This window comes from Cheilinus undulatus, linkage group 2 (assembly GCF_018320785.1).
Source record: "Cheilinus undulatus linkage group 2, ASM1832078v1, whole genome shotgun sequence".
NCBI classification, from domain to species: Eukaryota; Metazoa; Chordata; class Actinopteri; order Labriformes; family Labridae; genus Cheilinus; species Cheilinus undulatus.
This window is the reverse complement of record NC_054866.1, coordinates 27604249-27626046: the sequence shown is the minus strand read 5'-3', so window position 1 is coordinate 27626046 and position 21798 is coordinate 27604249. Positions and strand designations below refer to the sequence as shown.

The 21798-nt window shown below is 37.3% G+C and overlaps 1 protein-coding gene across 1 annotated transcript in view; it reads left to right on the top strand.

Annotated features, from left to right (window-relative positions):
• Positions 1 to 21798, top strand: part of LOC121522480 (solute carrier organic anion transporter family member 1C1-like) — a 59060-nt gene that overhangs the window by 13715 nt on the left and 23547 nt on the right. The window contains exons 2-4 of the mRNA XM_041806924.1: positions 4716 to 4885; positions 14924 to 15065; positions 21114 to 21246. Coding sequence (XP_041662858.1) covers positions 4793 to 4885; positions 14924 to 15065; positions 21114 to 21246 — 368 coding nt within the window. The 5' untranslated portion in view covers positions 4716 to 4792. The remainder of the gene's footprint in view (positions 1 to 4715; positions 4886 to 14923; positions 15066 to 21113; positions 21247 to 21798) is intronic.

Sequence of the window (21798 nt, the reverse complement as noted above, 5' to 3'; positions counted from 1 at the left end):
TAAATTAGAAATGTATTGTGACTCCACAGTGGGTTTAAACTGAAAATCTATTTTGAATGGAAGTGTGACCCCTGGATTCAGAGTCATATTCAGCCATAAGATACTAAAAGATTCACAACCCTTTTTCATTCCACTGACCTATACCATGCGTTAATCTCCAGCAATTTCAAAAATGATTGCAACTTCAGTTAGTGGGTGACCTCATTTTCTAACTTTACATCCTCTCTTTCTGATTCAAAATAAAAACAAAAATATATCTTGTAGTTAATGGGTTCTAATGAAGAATGTCCCCATGACTTATTTTGTTACAAACTCAGTGTTTCACATTCAAAACTTTAAACACATTTTGCAAAAGAAAAAAAGGTAAATGCAAAGTGAAACAAACAACTAAAAAGTAGTAATGAGCCACAGGTGTAAGGGTTGAATGGCTGCAAAATATGAACTAGAGGGAGACTGGTTGAGAAAAAAGAATAATACAACTGTCCAATGCAACAACATTCCATCCCAAAGCTACTTTGTAGGAGCATTTCACCTTCAACACCACAAACAAAAGGATGCCTTTATTGCCCTCTGTTGTTATCACAAACTGTAAGTGCCTCTAGATATTGCTGTTTGGTTAACAGGCAGGCTCCTGAGCTTTGGAGGAGTCACATAAGAATAGTCAAGTGAGCAATAAGCAAAACACAGTATTTTATGTTAGGTTCACAGTGATTATAGTCTACTGGACTAATAAACAGATCTATAGCTCTGTACTCTTGTTTTTATGCAGTTATTTTATTTTGGCTGCTATTTTAGATTTAGTCTAAATGGGTGAACAAGAATGTTCAGTAGTTTGACACATTTGAGTCATTTCAATCATTTTAGTCTAGCTTTAAGTCAAAACCTTCATCTAAGTCACAACAATAGACAAACTCAGTCTGCTTTAACTAATACTGCACAAAAATGATATGTTTTCATGTTTTTATTGAACAAAACATGTAAACATTTGCAGTCCAGGGTGGAAAGGGAACCCCTAGGCTAATGACTTCTCCAAGAGCTATTTGGAGCCAGGAGTCAGCCAACCTGGAGTCCAATCAATGTGATGAGATTGGATGTGTTGGTTAAAACTGCCCTGCCCTATAAAAAACACACACCGGTTTTGAATTTGCTGTTCTCAAGAAGCATTGCCTGATGTGAACCATGCCTGGCATGAAAGAGCTCTCAGAAGACCTACAATCAAGAATTGTTGACCTGCATGAAGCTGGAAAGGGTTACAAAAGTATCTCTAAATGTCTTGATGTTCATGTGTCCACGGTAAGACAGACTGTCTACAAATGGAGAAAGTTCAGCACTGTTGCTACTCTTCCTAGGCTGGTCGTCCTGTAAAGATGACTGCAAGAGCACAGCGCAGAATGCTCAGTGAGGTGAAGAAGAGTCCTAGAGTATCAGCTAAAGACTTACAGAAATCTCTGGCACATGCTAACATTTGTGTTGCCAAATCTACAATAAGTAAAACATTAAACAAGAATGGAGTTCATAGGAGGACACCACGGAGGAAGCCACTGCTGTCCAAAAAACACATTGCTGCACGTTTGAAGTTTACAAAAGAGCACCTGCATGTTCCACAGCACTACTGGCAAAATATTCTGTCCACAAGATAAAACCAAAACTAAGTTGTTTGGAAGGAACACACAACGCTATGTGTGGCGAAAAAAAGGCACCGAACACCAACATCGAAACCTCATCCCAACTGTGAAGTATGGTGGAGGGGCCATTAAGGGTTGGGGCTGCTTTGCTGCCTCAGGGCCTGGACGAATTGCTGTCATTGACGGAAAAATGAATTCACAAGTTTATCAAGACATTTTGCAGGAAAACTTAAGACCATCTGTCCGCCAACTGAAGCTCAACAGAGGATGGGTGATGCAGTCTTAATGTCAAAGTATCCAACTGAATCATGTCATGCATACAAAATAATACTGCATATTTTTATCCTGATTCCTGCTTTATGACTAAAGTCAGCAAGGGCTTGGTTATCAGATGGTTCTAGAGGTTATCTTGCCAGATTATTCTGTGATATGTGGTTTGTTAAGAGTGACTTCATCTTTGTCCAACCTGCTTGAAGGAAGATCAGTGGCCCTCCAACTCAAGATCATAATTACTGAACATGTTTAACTGTATTGTATTGTGAAGTCCTTTCCAATAGTCAGTCCTATATTTTACTTCTCAGTTCATGATATCATAAGCGGTCTGCCTTATACTTCAAAAAAATGTTCCATCACATGAAGGTAGCAGTGTAGATTTAGCCCAATAGTGGATGCCTCTGAAGTGACACAGTGACAGTGACAGACTGGCCATCTGGAATTTGGACATATGCCAGGAGGGCCACTTAGGATGGCTCATCATTACACTGACTTAAAGAAAAAAATAAAGATGCTAACAATCCTGTGGAGGCTGTGTAGGCCTGAATTTACTCCTGTATGTACAAAAACACAAAATTTGCACTCTTGGAGTGCTGGGCACAAACTTCATATGTTTATTGTCATTCTGCACAATCAGGTAATACTTGTGTGACTGTGATTATATTACACAATATCACAATTTGTAATTGACATTGCAATTTAATACCTAAATGTTATCGTGAGCCTACTTGCTTGGAAGTAGAGAATAAAGATGGTTTTAAGTGTGTATTTCTTACCTAAAAAACATATATATTCAGTAGTATAAAAATATAAAATCTGAAGTTTTGAAAGTACTAATTTCAAAGTAACTTCATATTTTCCCCCCAAATAAAAGTAAGTCCTTTTTGTGGATAAAGGTCCTTCTACAATGTCAAAATGCAGTGGCACTACCTTGAAATTAAAGGCGTTTCTGCAGGCATTTCTGTTCACCTTTCAAGTACTACCTAATACAGAACTAATTGCAGCCTTTTATACAATTATGTAATTGCACAGCCTAAAATCATGACTGCAATTGTGATTGGATTAATTATGCAGCACTACTTTACTCCTCTTTGCACAAACACAACAACAATGCATAACTGCATACACATGACGTCCTCATTCTGCTCCCTGCACTATCTTTAAACCACTGCTAAATCCAGTTACAATAATCAGTTTCTCTTTCATTTTTAAACTGAGTGTTTATTTTAGTATTGTTTCTGAATACAATTATCAGCATTAAAAGACATAAGGATTTCCTTTTGTATGTTTGAAAACATAAGTGCAATGGTTTCATTTTCTGTTGAAGCAAAGAAGACAACTAGAGGGCAGAGATGAGAGGCCAGATGTTATCAGTGAGGCAGGAGTGCTGAATGGATTGCAGTGTCTTACATTTCAAAGTTAATATCCTTGATGCTAGAGGGCAAATTGACATGAACTGTAAACCCAACCATTTACATAATGTTGATACTCATTTTTGCTAAATTTTCCATCAAATTTATTTTTTCTGAAATTAAATCCAAACAAAACATTCCATCACTGAGCAGTGACCACCAAAAAGAGTTGATTTAGGATCTGTGGGAGAGACAAAAAAGTTTTCAAGGTATTGAAGCAACAACAGCAAGTTATAAAAGTTATGATAATTCAAAGTCAAGTTATGAAATTGAAAGTCAAGTTATGAAACTCTTATGCTTGTTTCTTGTGTTGAGTTAGACATCAAAGTGGAATCAATTCAAGCAACAGCAACTCTTCTTTACACAGAAGCTATAAAACTGAGAATGGATAGCATATGTGAGTGTTTAATGTAACACCTCTTTCCTTTGACTCACCCTGCTGACCATTGTGTCAATAAAGTTCAGCTGAGGGTGGCATAATCATGTTTGGCCCTTCTCAAACACAGTATGGAAACTGCATAGAGTGGCTCAGGAAAGTTCTGCTGCAAATATCTGATGAAGGAAACTGGCACAGCGATGAACACTTAATGTCGGTTTATAAAAAGTAGAGGCAAATGGTCCAGAAAGCCTTCTAACCATTGTTGCCTTTTTCCAATTTAAATATTTTTCCATATGTATATATTTCTTTATGTTACACCTTAATATTTACATCACTCACACATGTTTTAGAGCCAAAAATAGATGCACAAAGGTAATAGAGGTTGCAAAAAAGTTTTGTGCAGGCTCAGTTACAAGACAAGGAGTGAACATTGCATATGACAAACCAAAGAACTGTTATCCAACTTTGACACATTTCTCTAGCCTCATAAGCAGATGTTGGGCCAAGGAGTAAACACTGGCTAAGTCTTAAAAGATTAATTAAGAAACACCTTAGTTCACTTTAAGAGCAACAATCTGTCAAAGTTGGAGAAAATGTATTCTTTGAAATTAATTTTATTACAATTTCTCAAATTTTAAAGAAACTTTGTCACTTGAACAGTGAGAAGTTTCGGTCCAAAAGACAGTCACTGAAATCACAAAAGTTTCTTTTTGGTGGTATATTATGTTTTATCAGGGCAATAAAGCTAGGAAGCTTAAGATTATGCTTTTACTACATTTATAACAAGGGATTTATTGTTTTTGCTCACAAGACATCACTAACTGACCTGAAAAGAGGCATATAGCTCTGATAAGTAGGAACATAAAGCTTAGATACTTTGAAAAGTGGTTAAAATTTGCACAGTAAAACTACAAACATCACCCAGATCTTTGTAGAACTGGTGTTAGAGTTGGCTGCTTCAGACATGTGTCTGTGTTTGTGCTGATGATGAGAAGTGGGTCACATGCTTGAATTATCTGTTTGCAGGATTGCATGCATCAGTGCCAAGAAATTGCATTACTTGGGAGACTTCTGCTAAGGAGTGACAGAAACCATCTTGGAGGATGGGAGCTGAGCAGGGACGCACACAGGGGAATGGGCGCAGTGACGCCGTCGTCGCCAGACAGCCACGCTCTACTCCCTGCCCCAGCCTAAAGGTACAAAACCAACATTTCTAGGATGAGTGTGCGGGTGAGAGACAGTGGGCTAGAGAGCGGTCACATGTTTAAATTATGTATGCTTGCATGCATACTGGTATGCATGTACCAGTAACTAAATAACCAAATTACACAAGTCTTTCAAACTGATGATGATGAAGATATGAGAGGGATACTGCTGTTTATTATAGCTTGCAGAGAAAGAGTTCATATTTTTATTCCTAAGGTCACTAGTGAGGAATTCCTGTTCAGAAATATGAAGGATTTCACATGACCTTAGTTCTTTCCTTTGAGGTCAAATAGTTTACTGCACTTGGGTGTCAGTGGTTCACAGTTTTCATACAAGATCAGCTTCTGTAATGTTAGCTTAGATTACTTAGGTTATCTTTATGCCAGGTAGAGATGAAACTGTGATAAAAATCCCCATCCCATGAAAACTGTCTGTGATAACTGTTTGTGATAACTGTGCTTTAATATCAGCGTAAATAATGTCCAGACAGCATGCTGCGTAGTTTACTGAGATAAATGGGGGGAAAATGATGGTGGTGGTGGGGGGTATTACTGTGCTCTTTGAAGAAAAGTAGAAAATAGGGTGCTAGTTTTGCTAGGTGGGTAGAGCGAGCGCCCATGTGCTGAGGCTATGGTCCTCAGCGCACTGGTCACAGGATCTATTCCCAGTATCAGTGATGTTTGGTGCGTGTCTTTCCCCCGCTCTCTCTCTTCAGCTGTCTTATCTGAGTAAAGCTGAAAATATAGAGAGAGAAATCACTGCAAACACTTCTTCTTGTTTATTCATGATTATTCAGAGGAATGTTTGATTCTTAGGTAGAAACTAAATGTTTCTTTTTGTGAAAAATATCTCATTTATTTTGTCTTTTATCGCATAAGCAATACTGTAAAAAATTCAGTATGGGCTAACTGTTAGTGAGACTTTATATGTGCAGGTTGGAAATTTAAAATAAAGAAAAACATATTTTCCAGTTTTGTGTATCCACAAAATCAGTTTTTGTTTGCCTTATTGAAACAGGTATTGATATCGTCTGATTTTAGCTATTCAATGGAAATTCAAAATTCTGGTATCTTGAAAACTTTGTTAGGGCTACCAGCATTAATTCTTCCACGGTAATCTGATAAGGCCCATAATTAGTGCATTTATTTCTTAAATCACATTAATCACATGCTTTATTGTCCCTCCACTGCAAAAATATGATAGAAAAATGAAGATGAAATGTAGTTACCTAAGAAAATCAAAAACAAAACAAAACAAAAACAAAAACAAAACATGGCTGCCAGCATTGATTAAGCGTATGTTAACAAAAAGGCAACCTTTATAGTCAATACAAAAACAACTGCAGTTTACAGCTTAGGTTTTTCCCAAAAAGGACATTTTTTTCCTAATAAACCAATGAGGGAAATCAGTTTGCTTTTTTTTATTATTATTGATGAAATAAAAGCAAAAATTGTTTTGAGTAAAGTCTATGGAAGGAAAAACATTAAAGTTGTGAATCATATTTGTTGTGTGAAAAAATTGCATGTGATTTGTAGGCCAAATGTCCTTAGCATTGCTTTATAAGCACTTGGGGAGCACAGACCTCCGCCATTAGCCCTATCTCCCAATAGTACAGAATCCTTTAAAAAATTCCTGGATCCAGATGGTGATCTGGATCACTCCCAAAATCTAATCAGTTCTTCCCTATGCCATTTCTGACATTTCCTGAAAATTCATCAAAATCTGTCCATAACTTTTTGAGTTATGTTGCTAACAAACAAACTAACAAACAGACCCTGCCGATCACATCGTAGGGGTAATAAGATTAAAATACTCTTTACTGCTAAAGTGCGTTCATGTTTTGATTTTTATGGTCTGCTTCAACAAGGGTGCATTTAATTTATGAATGAGGGCAGAGCCTCAATATTAAGAGTAAAGTACAGAAACTTCTTTCAAATAAAAAAGAACTGCCTCAGAGTTTCTTCAAATGTAAAAGCATATTTCTTGAATATTCAAGAGGCAAATACTCTGAGGAGATTCAAAAGGATGAATAAAAGGAGATTTCTTTGTGTTCTTGAACAGTAGCAGTTGTTCAAAGACCCCTGAATCAAACTCACTTCAGCAAATGACATTCTAAATGTGTTAGTCTACTAAGTTGTCTTTATCGTTTCTCTCTGTAGAAAGATTAAGATAATAAAGTTTTACTCTTTTCTTTGGCTTCTTTGTCTGTCACCAACAACATGAAAGTTGGTAAAGCCCTAAATGAGATCAGACACTTGTTTCTTTTTCCCCACATGAAAGTAACTTGAGACAATGGTGTTCAAGCAGCTTATCATAATACTGATGGCAATGGCAGGGCTGTATTTTATGTTTTCTCAGGATTGTTTCGCTCCTCGAACTGGCTGGGTGGGACATGGCACAGCCTGTTCGACTCTAATCTGGTGCTCATTGTTATTCTCTGATTTTTGTTAATTCCAGTCATTAGACTAGAACTTTGGTGCTTCAGTGTCTTAGTGTTTTATGTTCCTCAGGACTCAATCTTCACAATCTGTCCATTTTAGTGCATGGATATTGTTACTGCTTCTAGGCGTCCCTCTTAAAAATGATGTTAAACAGCATGTTTGTTTGTGGCTCTAGCACAAATGTATTAGATGTGTGACATCAATGAGCTAAGAAATAAAGCGGGTCACAGGTCAGAAAGAGGCTTTGTTCAAATTTTCACACAATCTAAACGCAAATCGCTTTTTAGTGATCTTTAATCACAATGGGGCCACAGCTTGCTTGGCTCTTACAATAAGAAAAGAAAACAATTGAAAGCCCTGAATGAAAATGTCACAATGTGAACCATTGTTGCAAATCGGCTAAAGAGCAGGACGCTTTTCCCAGAAAGTTATTCATTACTGGCTGAATTTAATGGGCATCATTCATGACTCTTTCTAGAAAGAAATTTCACCAGTAGTATCCAAATCAGTAGAGCAACAAGAGATGATGAGATGCAGCATACGTCTTATTGTTATTTGATAACTGTTATTGAATTAAAATGACTCTCCATAAGGTTTATTTACTAAGCAGTAACAGAGAAGCAGAAAGAGAGAAGCTGTTTAAAGTTTATAGTATTGGCTACTCACTAAGGAGTTTATACAACATTCAATAAATTCTGATGGAGCACCAGAGGAAGATAAAGCCCAGTGTGTAATAAATCTATGAGGCAATATTGCTGCATAGTCAGCTTAACTTTCAACAATTTATCAAATTGTTGGATTGTATGCTAAATTGGTTTATTTGTGTTTAAGGTTAATCTATTCAGAATAAATATTTCAGTTATATTCCAGAAATATAAAAAATAATATTCCAGAGCCACTGTGCTTTTTTTTTACATTGGTGGATCTTTGCCAGATCATTGGTGTAACGTGACTCTTATTTGCACTGCTTATTTCATGTAACCACATCATAGCCAGCTAGAGGATGTGATGCTGTGTTAGACCATGGCTTATATCTTTACAAGCACCACTGAAAACAATGGACAGTCACATTACAGCCACTTAGTGCATGGACAACCCAAAGGTTCTGTTCTTCTCCTGTCTTTGCTGCAGCCTCATGTCATTTGTTCGTAAAGACACAGGGCATAAAAGGAGTTTTGGTCAGATGAACAGGAAGGAATAAAAACGTGCTCTGGTTATAATTATTGAATAACGGGGATCTACTTGTCCCAGTTCTTACGATGTTGGATATGTGTAGTTATTTTGGCTCCTGTGTGACTCTATATTTGTTTTGGAACAGTTACTTTGTCCATAAACATGCAAAACTACTATTTGCACAGTAGTTTACAACTTTTATGCCATAGTCCAAAGTTCCTGTTTGGACCCCCCCCCCCCCCCCCCAATGTGTCCATTTCTATCAATCTGTCCATCATGTACACATTATTCTTGTGAATGGGATATCTCAGAAACACCACATGGGATATTCTTTAGATTTGGTGCAAAATTCCATTTGGACTCAAATATAACCTTTTTAGATTTCAATTGTTGTATATAACACTTTGATATCCCAGGAATGGCTAAAATCACCCACTAGAAAAGGGATCTGGGCAATGAAGCCTAAAACTAAAATTACAATATATAATGCAATATTTTTACCTGCTAAATTTACTGCTAAATGTCTAATTCAACCCTTTGATGCATAAAATAACACCAGAATGATGATTGCAGTAGAACCATCTATTGGATTTTTCTTTTTTTAAATTTTGTATGGAGAAAGGGTAAAATCAATATCAGGATAATTCTAGCACACTTTTATGTCTAAGAAGACTGCAAGCTTTTACAAATAAAAATAAACAATACTGTGAAAGAAGAAAAAGAAAAAAATTCAATAATAATCTTACAGCCTTATTGTGTATGGGAAGTTATTAAATGTTTCATGTTATGTTTACTATTGTTGATTATACAAAAGGATCATAATTACAATTTGTCATTTATCAAAAATGAAAAACATAAAGGAGGACCCAAATGTTGAAAACAATAAATGATTTATTCAAATAAAAGATCAAAGGTTAGAATAGAATACTTAAAACAACTCAGTCCACAGGAAAATCCAAAACACAAATCCAAAAACCCAGAAATCACAAAATAGGATACACAGGGAGAATAATGAGCAGAGACATATGATGATCTAACACAGAAGAACAGGAGCACAAAGAGTGAATACACACAGGGATAACGGGATGCAGGTGAGGCTCAGACTCAAGCACAGGTGAGACTAATGGCACGATCACAGTGGAGGGAAAACACCAGGAAGTCAAACTGGACGTGAAAATCAAGGGACAAGATTACAAAATACAAGGGGGGGGGGGTTCATTTAAAGTAGCTAACAAAGGCTGAGCCTTCCTGAATTGGCCTGACTTGAATTAGCTATAACTTCCACTTAAGCCTCAACTTGTTCAACAAACGTGACTCAGCTGCATCTGGGCACAGCTAACTCCAGTCTGGCTTAAACAATCAGCATGCGTGCTCGTGCATGGGATGATTATGAAGCCCAAATCAATTAATTGTTGAAAAGAAGATACTAAATGTGAAAAAAATGTGAAAGCACTTTTCCGTGGCCAAACAATGTAAATTCATAGAGTTTCAGGAGGAAACTGAATGCATCTTCGCATGTGAGGAGGGGAGTTTTCTTGATGGGTGGGGAGTATCTCTCTTCTGAGAGAGGGGCAAAGGAGACAGTAGGAGTAGCGAAACTCCAGAGAATTACAAGCTGACAGCTTAAAACTCCTACACAACTTATACTCCATGATAGCGATACAGTCATTTTATACATCTCATGTGGACAAAAACTCGATACACAGAGTGCACTTGAAAAAATTGCCCACCCTTACTTCAACCCATGAACTTAGTGGCAGTCAACAGTCAGCAGCCCAGCGACCTTACAGTCTTTTCTCACATATTTCTCCAACTCTCTTACAAACAAAATCTTAGCAATTTCTAAAGAAATTTAATGTTTATGGGTTATTTTCTTTTAATCTCCATAAGAGCTATGTTTTCAATGATTGTGTCCATTATTAATGGCCCTCACAATTGTTCTTCAGATATAAACAGTTTTTTGGAGAGGTTGCGGCAGTTTATCAGATCATGTATTGTAGCTCTGAGTACTGGCACTTTAAGCTGAAGAGCTGTCGAAATACTATGAATTTTATTTGGTCATGATACCAGAATTAGCACCTGATAATTAGTAATTTCTTGTTTTTATACCAAAATTGCATCATTAAATGCATGAAAGTTAACCTAGAAGTTGCCAGTGTAATATTGTGATTAGGGAAGTTCTTTTTCTTTTGCTCTGACAGTTTTTGGTTAAAAAAACGTGGCTGATGATTTGCATGTCTTAAAGCTTTGGTTTCAATAATAATGGTTAAAAATGAGCAAATATTACTGGAAAATATTACAATAATGAAAATTTTGAGACAGCCTTATTCAGCTTCTTGTGCAGTATATTGCATGTGTAACTGCAAATAATGTGCCTACAGTTTTACAGACTCTATGCATTGCCTCACTATTTTCTCTTTACTGTTATCTCCAAGTAAGTTATAAGCATTGCATTGATTTTGCATATGGATATCATCCTACATCTGAGACTGATCAATGACGCCTAATACTGGAACAATAATATTCACAGTTTTTTTTCTAGGTATCTCTTACATTCTGCAGCTTCAGCTGTGCTTTTCTGTCTGAATTTTGTTTATATTTTTTTATTGTAATATAATTGCTTTCTTCTTGTTTGAAAGGATAGCTCTGCTACCAGTATACTTTTCCTTGGTTGTGCACCATTTATATCAAACACTCATGACTTTATCATGAAACACTGGTCTGACTTCCTGATTTAATAGCCACTGTTCTGTGATCACTTGTGACAGGATGTGTAACTCTGACAGAGAGCAGCATGGTTGGGTTGGATTATGTGGGACTTGTTAAGTAGCATGGGCCGTTTGATTAGATTAAAGCCTCAGTGTGAAGAAAAGAATTTCATTAAGAAGAATGCAGTGAAATAGTTAAGAAAAGAATGAAAGTAAAAGTTATACAGTTGAAACCAGAAGTTTACATACACTGTATAAAAAGACACATAACCTTTTTTTCTCACTATCTGACATTATATCAGACTAAACTTTTCCTGTTTTAGGCCAAGATTTCCAAAAACATTTCTGTTTGCTAAATGCCAGAATAATGAGAGAGAGAGAGAGAGAGAGAGAGAGAGAGAGAGAGTTTATTTTAAAGTTTACTTTAAACAGTTAGTGAAAGCCCAGATGATGTCATGGCTTTGGAAGCTTCTGGTAGGTTAACTGAGTCTTGTGGACCTCCACAAGACTGGTTTATCTTTGGGTGCAATTTCCAGATGCCTGAAGGTGCCAGGTTCATCTGTTCAAACAATTATGGTAATGATCAGCCATCATACTGCTCAGGAAGGAGACAGTTTTTGTGTCCCAGAGATGAACGTGCTATGGTGAGAAATGTGTGCATCAACCCTAGAAAAAAAGCAAAAGACCTTGTAAGAGAGTGTCATTATTTACAGTGAAACGAGTCCTGTACCAGCATGAGCTGAAAGGCCACACAGTGAGAAAGAAGCCATTGTTCAAAAAGCAACATAAAAAAAACAGTTTACAGATTGCAAATGCACACAGGTATAAAAAAACTTAATTTTTGGAGATATGTCCGGTGGTCTCCTAAAACTACTAGTATAACTGAACAGTTTGGCCATGATGACCATCGTTACATTTGAAGCAGGGGAGAACACCATTCCAAAAATGAAGTACAGGGGTGGCAGCTTCATGTTGTGGGGGTGGTTTGCTGTAGGAGGGACTGATGCACTTCACAACATCGGTGACATCATGAGGTAAGCACTTTATGTAGAAATATTGAAGCAACATCTCTCCACATCAGCCAAGAAGTTAAAACTTGGGGGCAAACAGGGCTTCCAAATGGACAATGACCCTAAGAATACCACCAGATTAGGAACAAAGTGGCTTAGGGACAACCAAGTCAGTGTTTTGAAGAAGCCATCACAAAGCCCTGATCTCAAACCTATAGACAATTTGTGGGCAGAGCTGAAGAGGCATGTGCAACAAGACGGCCAACAAAATGTAAACTTCTCACTTTGAAGTAATGAAAAATGTTTTTTTAAAAATCTGTAATTATTCTGGCATTTAGCAAATATAAATATATATTTTTTAAACTAACTGACCTAAAACAGGAAAAGTTAAGTCAGATTTAATGTTAGTGGAAAAAAAGGTTCTGTGTCTTTTTAGTCAGTGTACTGTATGTAAACTTCTGCTTTCAGCTGTATTTACATGCAGCCCTCAGGACTGATTTTAGAAGCATTTTAAGCTCTGAAAGATTTTGTGTTGTAAGTATATCATATATTGTATAACAACCTTAAAACGAATTAATGTAAGTTTAATCCCCCCAAATCTATATTTAATGGAGTCTGTGTTTTTACATGTCGAATTCTGCATGTTATCATCATTGTCATCACTAACTCAGCACAAAACGTAAGGAAATTTGTAAATGTAAGATTATGTCTTTGTTGTAACAAGATTTGGAAAATTTTTAAAGTATGTGCAACCCACAAACTCAGCTCTGCTGCTCATTCCACAGATGCTTGTTCCTTACAGATATGGCACCATTTAAAAGCTAAATGAGAGCAAGACTGAAGTCACTGTCTTTGGACCCCATGGAGGCTGTTCCAGCCCCAGTGTAGATCCAGCCATTATTGAGCTGTTTCTAAAAGACTGCAAAAAATCTGGGGGTGATAATTGACAGAGATTTTTAAATTGATCTGCAGATAAATGCAGCTGCAAAAGACAGTTTTATCATGTTCATCTTTTATCCAAGGTCAAGTCCTTTTTACCTTTTAATGATTTTGAGGAGGTTATGCATGCTTTCATCACAATTCGTCTTGATTACTGTTATGCTCTTTATTTTAGTGCCAGCCAAGCCTCTCTTAATCATTTACAGCTCCTTCAGAGCGCTGCAGCTTGTCTTTTAACTGGTCAATGTAAATTTGACCATATTTCCCCCATTTTAACCTATCTTCACTGGCTTGCTGTGCATTTTAGGATTGATTTTAATTGAAAAGTGTTTCTCTAGATTGAGAGGCTGCATGGAGGCAGAGCAGCAGCTCCCATTAAGAAGTCATTGAACAGGAGATTGCACATGCAGTCACTCCTGACACTCAAATAGTTTGTGTGGCAGCTCTTAAAGACCCTTTAAGTAAAATCCGAAGTTTTTGTCTTAACACTCTAGATATGTTGGAATATGGTTGCTGTAAACATGTGAAAACACTGAGATCTACATGTGAATGAATTCTGAATTTAGACTGTTAGAAAGTTTTTCACCTCTTCTTCACTTGGTTTCATGTGGGCGGGGCCAACCGGTGGGCTCATGATGTCATGAGCCCACAGTGGGAATGACCCCACCCCTCTAACACCATGATATAAAATCACAGAGCAGTTCATCTCAGTACAGTCTGTTGTTAGTTGATGTAACTGCCTTTATTGAAAGAAAACAGTCAGTTAAATGCTCTTTTTTTGTTCATTGGGAGGTGAATTTGCCAAATCCATCAGCTACAGTGGTCTATGGATCATCAAAGCATCATAACAGAGATCTGAGCCTGAAAATGGATTGTGTCTCTTCTGTGGCACAGAGCCAGGCAGCTGCACTCTGATCATAAGGTCAACATTCAGGTTGTAGCATATTTTAAATTTGAGAGGATTGTACAGACATGCCCACACCAACCTGGAGCAGATTTTACTGCCTCATTTTTCATGATTTTGAAGCTTAATTTTCTAATTTAGAGATATTTTAACTGACTGAAATTTGAGTTATGGGTTCACAAGAGTGACCTGTTATACAACAAACCTAAATACAAATTTATTATCACTTTACAGGGTCTTTAAAAGAAACAGAGCACAGGTTATCCTCCATGACCTGCTTTACTCATCACAGTATGAGACACACTAACAATGAATAATAGCAGCATTAGAGTAAAAATATATGCCTATTTTTGTGTTTTGCTTAATATTGTACATTTCATCCATATTACAAAAAACAAGGTTTAAACTTCAGATTATGTTGTAGGAAAATATTGTTTTGTTCTCTCATTCTGCTGTACATTATGTAAGAGTAACACGTATGAACAAGGTAGATTTTGGTGATACACTTTCCATTCTTAAAATCGTTAAAGCCTGTTTTTCTTGCATCTTCTAAATCCTGTGCTGGATGTTCACATCCTCCTTATATAACATCTCTGCTGGACTGGATCAGTTGTCCCCACCAAATTTAATCTTCTGTCCTTGCTTCAAATTGTTTTGCTCTAAATTTGTATAATCAACCTTTAGATGTGGTTATTTTAATCTGCATTTATTATATTGTTTTAAAAAGCTTCAGAAATGTCGAAGTTTGAATGAATTTGAGTAAATGCATTTCCCTGTTCTTGTGCGTTTTAATGCAAAATCCCTTTCTTTGTTTCTTCCCCTCTCCTTTCTTCACCTCTTCCTCTTCTCCCAGATGTTTCTGGTGGCTTTGTCCTTTGCCTATTTTGCAAAGGCTCTGTCAGGGAGCTACATGAAGAGCACAATAACTCAGCTGGAGAGGCGCTTTGACATCCCCAGTTACCTAATAGGTGTCATTGATGGAAGCTTTGAGATAGGTGAGTAGGCCTGCCAGGCTCTGCTGTTATTTTGTTGTTCTGTTTGCAGCCTCTATGTCATGGACTCCCCACCTTTCTCTCACTTCTGTCTTTGGGGTGGAAATATGAATGAATCACAGAGATATTCAAGCTGTAGATAAAGGATTCATCAGGCTTCTAAGAAAAGGTCTGATGGGTGTGTAAGCATGGAGAATCAAAGCGTCAAGTAGGGACATAGCAGGCTTCAACCTGGTTTTGCTGTGAGCTGCTCAACTCCAGGAAATTTGAGGTTTTGTAATGCAATAACTTCTCTGTAATTTTTATTGAACATCAGCCTTCAGTGGTACTATATGCATGTAGGATTCATGAGGCATTCACTGGCTTTTATCTGAATATGAAAGCAGCTGCAGGCTGACAGACCCTTCAGGCAATTCCAAAATATTTTGTGGTGTAAGTGCAGCACAAACTGTCTTGCTTAGTGCAGACGCTTATTAAACATCACATTCAACTTTATCTTGCACATATCTGACTCATTTTATCTGCTAAGTGAGAGTTTCCCCTGGGACAAATAATGTTTGGATGCAGAAAATTCAGGATGGATACCAGAAGACAAAATCACTAAAAACCAATGAAAACATTCTTCTATCATTAATTTGGCATGGAGTGTATTTGGAACCAATTATGACACATCATAAAGACCTTATCAGTGAATATATTAGCTTTTATGTAATATGGGTGGGACAAAATATCAATATGGCAATATATCCTCTTGACTCATTTTATACAATAATCAAATATATGGTTTCAGATATTGCATCTAAACAAATATCCTTGGTAATCTGACTCACCATGTCACTGCCAAGAACATAAATGAGATTGTGAATGGAAGTAAAATGGCCAATAAAGGAAAAAGTGGGATAAACGGGCAAGAGGAAGACAGAACAGCAGTGAAAGGATGAAGTGATGATAGGAGGGGGCACTAGGGAATATAGAGATACAAAATCAGTCTCCTCGCTAAACAAGCTAACAGCCTTATTAATGTTCAGCCAGCCTATAAACATTATTTTACTCTTGTCTTAAATTCTTGGTGAAGTTTTTAGCCTTATTACTTTCATTTGTATGATAATCTATTTTATGGTATTTGATGAATTATTTGCTTTATTTTTATAGGGTAAACAGATAACAGTGCCGATACCGAGTCTGAGTACTCGTACTTATAAAACACTGCAGATATTGTTCTCAGTATGTGAGTATGAGTGGCTGATGGTGAAAAACGTCTTTAGTGGGGCAGTCCTAAATCTGTTTAACTACAGGGCACATTGTCTGTTTTTTATAGTCAAAAGGTGAAACTATAAAAACAACAGTTCTTCTTTTCAGTTTAATATACAACAGTCATTTTATTCAAAAATGAAATTGAGTTAATAAAACTTTTAAAACTCACCAGGATACATTATCAAGGAAAGATACAGTCAGAGACATGCAGCATGTAAGTGCACATGTAGAACGATTACCAATAATGACATATAAATGGATAGGACCATGTATCAAAGAGCTTTGAGATGCAGAGATTCTAATCTGAAACAAATTTCTGCTGCAGAAATGTTACTCTTTTCTCAAAGACAATCTGTTCTCCTGTCACTTGGCTTTATCAGCAAAATATTCCATCAAAGCACCTGAATCCACATACCATAAACGTGATGCATGAACCATATTAGTTCCTTTTACAAAATAGTTTTAAAAAATAAATATAACATTCAGTTAGTTAAAGCTACTTTGAACAAATGAGTCTGGGGACAACTACTGATGAGAATTATTATGTATTTCTTTCAGCTGATTTGTGGCTCGATTCCTTCGCCTTTCTGACCGGCAAAACTCTCATTAACTCTCTTATTTAGGTCAGAAATGTTGGTTTGTAGTGGGATCCTTCCTCCTTTTAGAGAGAAAAACCTCTCACAGACTCTCCTACTAAAATGAGAAATGTCTTAGACATCTGAGCATTTAGAAAACCCTGTCTCTCAGGAAGGTCTCCGTCATTTTCAGAGTAGAGACCACCTTACAGGTTCAGCTGTTTTCATGAGTGTGGTGATGAAGACTTGAAGAGTGCTCTGAAGGTTATTCTGCATGTTGCAGCATCTCGCAGTGTTAAAAGGAACGTTTTCTCCCTGCAGTATGAAAAGGAACGTTTTCTCCCTGCAGTATGAAAAGGAACGTTTTCTCCCTGCAGCAGAGGTGTGGTGATGAGGGGATGTGTGAGGAAGAACAGTTTCTTGATATGGATGAAGATGGTACCACAGGCCTGTAAAAGACGGGGTTTTCAGTTTAAGCACGCTTATTGGCTCATCTGTGTGTCACTCATTTATATAGTTAATCATTGAAACCGCATCTTAAACCTTCCTCCTCGGGGCTACTTTGAAAGTAGTCCCAGAACAGCAAAAGCATACAGAAAAGAAGAGGAAACACTGAATAGATACTGATTTCTTTCTGTAGATGACTTGTATTATGTTAAAATCACATATTGCTGGGTCTATATCATGCCATCAACATATACACACATCAATGTTTTTTTTTTTAATTTTAAAATATTTTATTTTCTAATCCATACTCTGTTGTTAAATGTGTGTCTGGCTCTATTGGCCAGCCGCCACTGATGAGTATGTCGTCAAAGTTGGAGCTGTGTCTGCAGTTTGTTGATATTTTAACATAATTGAGTATCAAGAAGAGAATAAAGAGTATGCACTGCTAAAATGTAAAAATGGGGGATGAGTAATATATATGAAAATAAAACAAACTTTCAAAAGTAATTTTCAGAAAAGTTATGGTATTGTTAAGTACTCATATTTGTGTATGGTATCAGTGAGTAAGTTAAAGTACTTGTACTTGGTCTGGAATAATGTGGTATCAATGCATCCCTATATTTTAATGGTCGCCTGTCTTATGTTGATTGTTTTTACTGTATGTAAGTAGTAGAAAGCTCTATCTGCACTTTTGTCAAAGGCACTTTAAATCTAATGCAATCTAATATTTAATCAAATCAGTATATGGTTGTCTTGCAGTAGATCAACTATTACCCAGTATTTTGGGCTATATATTAAGTATAATTGTGTATAGCATCATATCTTGCTATGTCTTGTCTGTCATGTTGTCCCAGGTCATATCGTATATCTGATTATTACCTTGTGATCCCCAGCCCTAATGAGTAACAAGCTGTTACTCATTAGAGCATTTTGTCGATGTGCTGGATCCTATATTGTGATTATAATCACAAGTAAATGTCTTGCTCAATGAGGGACCTTAATAGTTAAATTCCACGGATTCTACAAAAAAAAAAAACAATGCAACTTGCCACAAAATTGTAACTTTGTCCTTTTTATGTGTTTCCATCTAACCTCTCTGGTGAAATATTTATACTGCTAATTGTAGAAGGCCAACTTTAAGGCTTTCACAGAGAGCTAATACTGGAAGCCACAGATTTTCTTCTGTTTTTCAGTAAATCTAGCCTGTAGTACTGTTGTATTCTGGGGATAAATGATATTGAAAGAAACTGAAATTTAAAAAAGATTCTTCTCTGTGAGATATATATACTGCATTAAAAAATAATAAAATGTAACCAGTGGACACATGAAGCTATTCAAGTAAATACAAAGCACATCTCTGCTGTTAATGAGCCATATATAAACAAACACCATGACAAGGTGCAACTCACGATGGCAACTCATTCGAGATTGGCTTTGCCTGGCACGCTCTGCCGTTGTCTGTGTCCTGTAGTAGCATTACAGTAGCCTGAATGTACTTGCACAAGACAGACAACCTCTGCATTCACAGTGCTTCGTTCTCACACCACTGACTGTGGTCTCAGGCAGTAAAAAATATGAGAAAACTTGTGGTCTTTATTTTAACCGAAGGACATTAAGGCAGCAGCATGATGCACTTCAGGCTATAAGTAGCACTGAATATCCTGCAATGTGAATTTTACAGAAGCTCACATTGCCATTGCAGTTGTAAAACAATAGATCGCTCAGCCGTACTGTATACAGTGCTAGTTACAGCAGTTGCAAAAGCAGCTAAAAGTGGGTAGGCGACCCTTGCCTTCGGGGCCCAGGGCTTGCAACCCCATTGCCTTAAACTGCATTAGACACCTACAATTGTGAGGCACACACAACCCCCGATGGGGTAAACCCCTTGGGACTGTCATTGCCAGACTGGGAGGAAATCCCTGCACAGTAAATCTAAACTGAATGTTGGTGATGGTGCTGGTGTCTAAACAGGTCTCAACTGTTTCAGCTCAGCCTGGGGCTACTGGTCAAAGTTTTAACATGACTTCTGTTTTAGAGAACTCTTGCATACCTGTCCTGTGGTCAGCTGGGAAGATACCTGGAGGGTTGAGGCAGGCCTGGCGCAGGCCTGGCCATCAGGAGGCCGGAGCAGTACAGGGCCAAGGTTGACGTGGGGAAGTGCTGAATCAGCATGGGCTTTCACATCTGACCTGACCTACTGTATACATACCACAAGAACTGTGGGCCATATAAATTGTGGTCCCCACTACTACATAATAATTATAGTCTTCTGAACACTTTTGAAAGGCTAATCCATTCCGCCGAAATGTCTAATCTATGTTACAAATAATACACAGAATGCAGAGCAAGATGAGACCCAAAGAGACATGATTTCTCTGAAAATTCTTCTTAGGTCATCAACAGTACTCCTCCTTTTTTGAGAGAAGCAGTGTTGGCCCATGATGGAGGGAAAATTGAAAGAACATTCAAATATCAACTGTGAACTTATTACAGTGAGTTACCTAGCTGATGGAGGTTAGGTGTTGTTACCTGCTGGAGGCGAGGTTGCTACTTTTGACACAGGAGAAGCTGGATATCCCTTAACTTTTTCCATCAAGCTCTTCATCTTTCCATCTCTTGTGAAAGCTGCCTCTCTCATGTGGCCTTGGCAACAAGCTTTTTCTATAGGAACGTTGCCAAGGCAACCTAAGAGGCAGAGCAGGGCAGCATGGAGAGAGGAAAAAAGAGATAAAGGAAAGTGTGAGAACAAGAGGGTTGAGGAGGATAAACAAAGAGAAAATAGTGAAGAAACAACACATTACTAAAGTGAATGGAGAGTAGATGCTGAGTTTACCAGAGATCACTTCATGCAGATGAGCTCAGCTGATCAGCCTCAGGCTCTGTTCTTGTACACATGATAAGTGAATTATTCATAGCATGCACTTAGAACATACTGTAATACAAGCATAGAAAGGACCAGACAGAAAATACACAACCTTTAACTGGATGCAAACAAAGATCTCCTCGGATAACACCACACTACTTAAGGTCACAACACTGACAGTTTTAAAAACTATGTGAGCCTGTGTAACACTCACACATGAATTTAGACACACCTGTTTATTAACAATTATTGGACATCTCATTGCTCTCTCTCTCTCAGCAGTCACAAACAAACATCCACATCACACACATGGACGTCAATAGAGAAGGATTGTTAGGGGTTTGACGTCATTTCAGTGAATGAACCTTCACAATAGAATAAGGTCAGGCACCGGGGCATAAGCTTATCTGGCTGGGCCAGTTTTCCATTGATGTCAGGCTCTAAATTGCACTTAAAGTTGGTAAGAGCGAACATCCACGTTTGAGACTAGCATTGTTTGATCTGTATCTAACACTTTGGTTGTTACATGCTGTAGATGAGAAAAGTCTCCAGGAGCACGAGGATAAAGTCTGACGTGTGAGAACACAAACCCATCTGTCTGTCAGATTACATATGAATCAGCTGAGCTAACAATTTTCTTGTCACATATTCTACATGAATATATAAGAACTCAAAATATTTGAGTGCATTATTAAGATGAATCCTCAGTATTGCAGTGCCTGGCACAGATTTTTATCCTTATATGAACATTTCATGCAGGCGTGAATTCAAGCCTAAGCTGCAGACAGGAGTGTATAAAGCAGTAAATGTCTGGTCCTCTCAAATGTATATATTTTGTCCCAGCCTTTCTCCATTGTATGTCTGTGTACGTTGTTGAATCCCTAATAATACTGAACGTCTATGTCCATCCAGGTAACCTGTTGGTGATAGCCTTTGTCAGCTACTTTGGGGCCAAGCTCCATCGCCCTAAGATCATTGCAGTGGGGTGCGTGCTGATGTCCATCGGCACATTCATCATCGCTCTGCCTCATTTCATCATCGGACGGTTGGTAAAAAGATTTGTATTTTTATTTCAACTGTGGACTCAGCCTCTGATGAACACTTCAGTTTTAGGAATATCTGTAGCAGTTGCACTAAAGTTATCCAGCACAAACATTAGTCTGCGACCATTTTAATTTGTTCTTTATGCTAATGCAGTATGATTTGGTAATAATATGCAATTACACTGGACAATATTGTGATGTGTGAATGCAATTATTATATAACACATTAATAGTATCATGAGGCTACTTGCTTATTTATAGAGGGAAAATTCAGAAATAGTGATCATTTTAAAGTGTGTATTTCTAATCTCTAAATAACATATAAAATATTAAGTAGCATACAAAATATAAAACCTTGAGTTGTTATGGTACTGCTTTAAAAAATAACTAAATATTTTCCAAAAAAATAAAAGGTATTCCTTTCTTTGGAAATAAAGGTACTTCTACTTCTACAAAGTGCAATGCAATGGAAATGTTATTTACTAAGAGGCATTTCTGCAGGTGTTTCTGTAAACCTTTCAAATACTACTTGATACAAAAACAATCACAGCCTT